The following is a 6,000-nucleotide window of genomic DNA, read 5'->3' on the forward strand; positions in this document are numbered from 1 at the left end:
TGAAGACATCTTCTTGTGGGGGGAGTGCCTTGAAGTTTATCAAAGAGTTTGTTCGCTTGTCCATGAATATTTCTTTGTTGTTAGGAAAAAAAAATGGGCTTGGTAGGGGTGGTAATAGTAGCTGTTGTTGCGATGATGATGATAATGATGATGATGATGATGATGATGATGATGATGATGATGATGATGATGACGACGACGACGACGATAATTATTATTATGGTGATGGTGGTTGTGGTGGTGGTGATGTGATTAAACCAGCTGCTTACCTACAGATTTCATAGGAACTGAAGTCAGTTATAAATAATACTCGTACAGTATAAACCCATGTTCTGATTATTCGTTGTATGAGTGAACCACTGTTGAAATATTCATACACCCATCTTAGTGTAGATTTAAAGTGGCGCTTATTTCTATTTTTATAAACAAATTAATGAAAATTACTTTTAAAAATGACAGAATGATGTACAGTTTCATAATAACCATTTTACAACTGTCCATCTTAGTAAAAGTTCATCTGAGTTCCTGCCTGCATATTTCATACATGTCAGCAATTTTACCAATTTCTGTTTTTTTCCATTTTATTGTTTCATTGTGTGTGTTCAGTCTTCAAGAACGCTGTATATGATTTAGCTACAAGAACATTTTCTGCTGGTTTTTCAAGAACAGGTTTTCTTGCTGTTCCAACCCAGCTAGTTAGGTCTGGTCATGTCTGTATTTTTGTTATAGAAAGATTTTTTTTATTTACGCATGTAAACAATATGATTGCACCAAGGGCCAATTCATGTTTTGCTTTGTTTTGCCGGGCAGTGACTTAAAAGTATTTTACCAAACGCGTCTAGTTTATTACAGATTTTGAAGTTACCTTTTTTATTCTGCTCCAAACAATTCATTCAGTATTCATTTCTTAGAAGGATCTCAATAATTTATAATAGACTAAATCTTATTGATGGACACATCTTGAACATGTTTTATCTTTTATGCATTCATTCACCTTCTGCTTTAAAATACGGTAAACAACCCTAAATTTCTTTGAAGCATTAAAAACTTCCAAAAACTTCTTTCACATCGTTTGTAAATGATCTATGTTTGATTTTTTATATTACCTATTCTATAAAAATTATTTCCATAGTTTATTTTTTGTTTTATTGTACTCAGAGCTCTTAAAAATATTCAAATTCATTATGTTAGTTTAAAGTGTCTTGAACAGATCAGTGATAACGAATTTAAGGGACACAAATAAGACTTTTTTTTTTGACGGGTTGCTGGTCACAACAAACTTGGTCAAGTGGTGACTACACAACAAAACCTTTTAGTTTTGTTGGAAAATCTGTGTTTGTCGGCACGTTAAATGAAAAAATATGTTTTTGAACTGTTTCACTTTAAAATATGCTTCTGAAAAGCTTCCAGTTCGAACGGTGGTAAATCCGTTGTAACCCTCCAAAACTGGAAGAAGAAATAAGAAGATAAAAAGTGGTAAACGTCTTTTATTGAAAAGGATATTTCCATCAATAATGCCACAAGATTTGCTGCAAAGTGGGTCTCCCCTAAATATACTAGCACAAATATAATACTTGTAAAATAGACTTTAAGGCTAGAGAAAGCATGAACGTTTTAAAAGTAATTAGATCATGCTTTTCACAAAAATATTTCCTTCAATTTCATTATCAAATATTTTATTCTTGTTACCGCAACGTGTCTTTGTAGTTTTGACTTGCCTTCATTAAAGATCAGAGCTTGAAAATACTTGGTGAGGTCATCGAAATATAACAAAACTTTAGAAATATTACAAAATTTTATTTGATTGTGCCACGTTTTGTGCAGCGAAAAAAGCTTCAGCCCCCGCCTAATGACAATGAAAAATAATGTAATAGGCTTTTAGAAATGGTGATGGAAGAATAAAAGTATGTAGACAATATTGTAGGAAATAATCTGGTTCAAAAGCGCGGACCAATAAAAACGGTTAACAATAAAATAGTGAGATTATCGAGAATATCTTTCCTGGATGATGATTATCACTAATTTTGACTTTCGTTAAAGAGAGCGAAACACAAAGATTTAACAAGCTTCGTCTTGCCAGACAAAAAAAGTGGTTTCTATGGATTCTTTCTGCACTCACATTCCCTGATTGTGTCAATAATTTTTAATACTTTTTAAAACGTAATACATTTTCAGTATTAGTTTGTAACTGATTTATTCAAAGATAAATAATATACACTTTGGTTTTATGAAGATCATTTTCAAAACTACATCTGCGTTTAAATGACTGTAAGAAATTACAGCCTGATGGCAGCTTCTTGCATTAAAAAGAACATCTGTCGGTAGCCATGCTACTCGGACCAAAATGATGTTTATGAATTACAAAAGCAGTATATAAAAGCTATGGCTATGACAAGAAGCAGCGCATGCGCCCTGTACGTGTGGGTAAATAGTCCATCGTCTGCAAAGTTTCTGTTGAAAGGCATTGGACAGAGAGTGAACGCTGCTCATGCGCAGTAAGTGTTTTGTAAAATGACTAAAGCATCTACAGACTGGAAGCCCTGGGGCGGAGAGTTTTTGACTGCGAAGACTTAAAGGCACCGGAAGTGGGTCCCTAGCGACGCTTCTCCTCTGCTGCCAGGTGCTCCTGCAGGTAGGCCAGCAGTGCATCCCACGCGCTCTTCACATCAGCTGTTGCTGCGCCGCCCAGCTGCTGGTCAAGAAATGATCCGAACACCTGGCGCATTTGCTGCAAGAAGAACAAAACAAAACTTCTACTAGGTTTGATTCAAGGTTTGAACAGAAGAGACGGGGATCCATTCTCACAATGAGGACGCCAAAAACCAAATTTTCACCGTCCAGTCTTTCAGAAACACGAGAAATGCAGAGTCAGTGTCCGAATAATCCAAACTGTCCCTCATTCTCTCTCTCTCTGATTGGTGTTGACTGCAGCAATGTTGTGAATGGTGTACCAACGTGACATAGTACACTGTTATGGTGATCGTTGATTGCAGGTGTGAATCGAAGCGGATAATTAAATAATGGATTGGTTTTGGAGGCTGAAATTTACAGGTTAGGTTTATGTCGTATATATCTACCGATATCTGAAAAAATGCAAAACCACTCAGGTGGCCAAATTCACCTGGCCTCACTCGTCGTCAGCACACCTCCCTAATAATCGTCACGCACACCTGCACTTACCTGGAAGCGGCTGGAACCGATCTTGCGGTCCACGTGGTTTCGCGCCAGCTTGAGGGACAGACCCTCGATGCACTCGCCGTCATCCAAGCTCTTGACGATAGCGTCGATGCCAGTGAAGACAGCCAGCGCGTGGGCCCGGCCCACTCCTGAGGCCTTCAGATCATCTCCCTTGCCCTCGAAGTGCGGGAAGTGCTGCTTGGTGTCTGGGAAAGTCTTGAAGAGCCTGCAGCACAGGTGGGCATGTTTTTATGGAGAGAACATCAATAAACATCAATATTATGACACACAGGATGAGTGAGTCTATCAATGCATGTATCTCAGTAGCTGATTGTCATTGGTCTGAGTGTGAAGTGTTGTGGACTGTCTTTGAAGAGCCTGCAGGACAAGTGAGTGAGTTCTCATCGTGGGTAGAAGTGCCCCGAGTAGCGACACAACGGGGTGCAGCTGATAGGTATATTTAACACCTAGTACTATTTGGCTGATTAAATTATATTTGATACTCTGAACCATTCTAAATGCCTTTCAAAACCTAACTTATTTCTCTGTAAAAATAGCATCTTCATTTGGAACTGTGGATGAAATCGATGAAACCTTTCTAACACTCTTTTTGGTATTGATTGAAGATGAATTTAGTTTTATTTGTAACACTATATGAAACACACCATATTTAAAATAAATATTTAACAAAATCAAAAAAGTATATAAGTATATATATATAAATAATTTTCAAAATAAATATAAAAACAAATTCAGAAATAATAATAATATTTCTTTTATAGGAAATCGATGACTGTGAAAATGGGTTATAATGACGGTCGCTGGAGGTGACTTCAATCGGTTGCTATAGAAACGGATTGTGTGTTCAGTGTGACAGCTGAGTGCGGCTGAAATCTCAAGAAGACAATGGAGGTATTAATCATTTTTAAGTAAGTTATCCTACAACAAATCTGAACTATTCATTATCTGTATCCGAGTGTAATCTAATATTTGATACGGCTACACCTACTGGCAAGTTCCACAATTTCAGATTCCAGATAGACTACAAAGCAACGCTTGTGTGTTAACATAATAAATATTATTGGTAACCGAATTATTCGAATTATTATTTATACAAGGAATTTCTTTGGTTTGTTACATTTAAATCTGAAATCGTGCTTCCAGAACACAAAAAATATGTCTGGTCTGTTGAGGTCTGAAAAACTTAAGCAAGTTCGTCAAGTTTGAATACCTCATAAAATTTAATATTTCAATAAAATAATGACCATGTCATTAGTCGCAGTACACTGGAAACAAGTGACAGTGAATTATCGATGAAGAAATGTCATGATTCGTGTTGATACAAAAAGTTAAAACTGACATTTTGAATGGGACTTTTAGGGTCTGCAGTTGGTAATGCAGATAGAAACCCTACAGGAAACACCCAAAAGAGAAAGGAAGAAGAGAAGAGAGATAAAATATTTTAGTTTTGCTTACAGTGAAAACAGAGCAGCGCCGTTGGTCAGGATTGCATTCCTGTCGGCAGCAAGTGATTTCCAACTGGAGGTGACTGCAGACTTCTGGGCAGCGGACAGAGTCATTCTGGGACAAGCAATATTAACACCTGTTATTTCACCTTCATATCAAACTTCTTTTCTTTTCCAGTCTTTAATTCTCGTTAATATTACTTATGTCTTCTTACGTGCTTCTTTGATTTTTTTTTGTTTGGTCTGATTCCGCAAAAAGAAACTAATTAGACATTTGTTGTTTTTCTCGGTTTTCTAGTCAGCAGTTTCATACGTTTCATTATTAGTTGTTTAGCTTTTACTTTTTTTCTGAATCAACCCTTCTATATATCTGTAAATCAGTTATTAGTAAGTCAGGGTTGGAAGTTCGTACATGTTTGTGTGTGCGTGCGTGCGTGTGTGTGTATATCTGTATGTATTTTTACAAATGTGTGTATATATATATATACATTCATGAGAGATCTTTAAATACTGTAATATAATAATAATCGTTTCATGGGCTTAGTTTCATGCAGTAGTACATCAAGAAACAAAGTTTCCTAACCGAAAATGTACGTTCTACATTAGTCATCAAAACAAATGGCGATCTGACTTAAGACGAATTTTTTTCCCTTTAACTTTTGCAGAAACTTTAAAAAAACTTGTATTTAAAAACTAAACTGTCATTTACTACTTACTTGGAAGCTGAGATTTAGTTCCACAAGGTAATGTCACCTGGAGTACCGTCAGTCACAGTGTGTGATTTACTTCAGCCGATGAGGAGCGCCCGCGTCAACCGTAAGTTTTATCACATGTTGCCCTTTGACGTCACTGGCGCCAACCAATGGAGTGAGGACTAGCTACGTGACGACTCTTACCTTGGCACGTGACCTCAAAGTCGGCTCCAGCTCAGCGCCGGCAAAGACATATACCCTTCAATATTTTCTCTTGGATAGGGTGTCCTTTAACGTAAATGGTCGGAGAGAGAATGGTCTATGATGGAAAGAAAGAAAGATGAAAAGAAAGAAAGAAAGAAAGAAAGAAAGAAAGAAAGAAAGAAAGAAAGAAAGAAAGAAAGAAAATAGATAGAAAGAAACATAGAACGGAAAGAATGAACGTACGAATATCTTTATCCAGCAATACTCTATACTTTAATGATATGTCATTCGCTGCAGAAACGACCTCTATACACATTCAAACACAGTGCACTGAAATGAATCACGGTCGGACGCGCATAAATTGTATCATTAACACTTCTCATTAATTTATTTATTACTTTAACAACTGCTGTTGCCATATTTCTTGGGATCATCGGGTGCAAAATGCAAAAGAGAGCCTA

The 6,000-nt window shown here is 36.6% G+C and overlaps 1 protein-coding gene across 1 annotated transcript; it reads right to left on the minus strand.

Moving 5' to 3' along the window:
* Positions 1-1,471: 1,471 nt before the first annotated feature.
* On the minus strand, positions 1,472-5,514 carry LOC112572735 (globin-like). Its single transcript, XM_025252567.1, has 4 exons — positions 5,360-5,514; positions 4,654-4,758; positions 3,181-3,403; positions 1,472-2,728 (listed from the first exon to the last, which is right to left on the minus strand). Exons 2-4 carry the CDS (start codon positions 4,755-4,757, stop codon positions 2,594-2,596), a joined length of 462 nt encoding a protein of 153 aa, XP_025108352.1. The 5' UTR covers position 4,758; positions 5,360-5,514; the 3' UTR covers positions 1,472-2,593.
* Between the last annotated feature and the right edge of the window lie 486 nt (positions 5,515-6,000).

This window comes from Pomacea canaliculata, linkage group LG9 (assembly GCF_003073045.1).
Source record: "Pomacea canaliculata isolate SZHN2017 linkage group LG9, ASM307304v1, whole genome shotgun sequence".
Taxonomy (NCBI): Eukaryota; Metazoa; Mollusca; class Gastropoda; order Architaenioglossa; family Ampullariidae; genus Pomacea; species Pomacea canaliculata.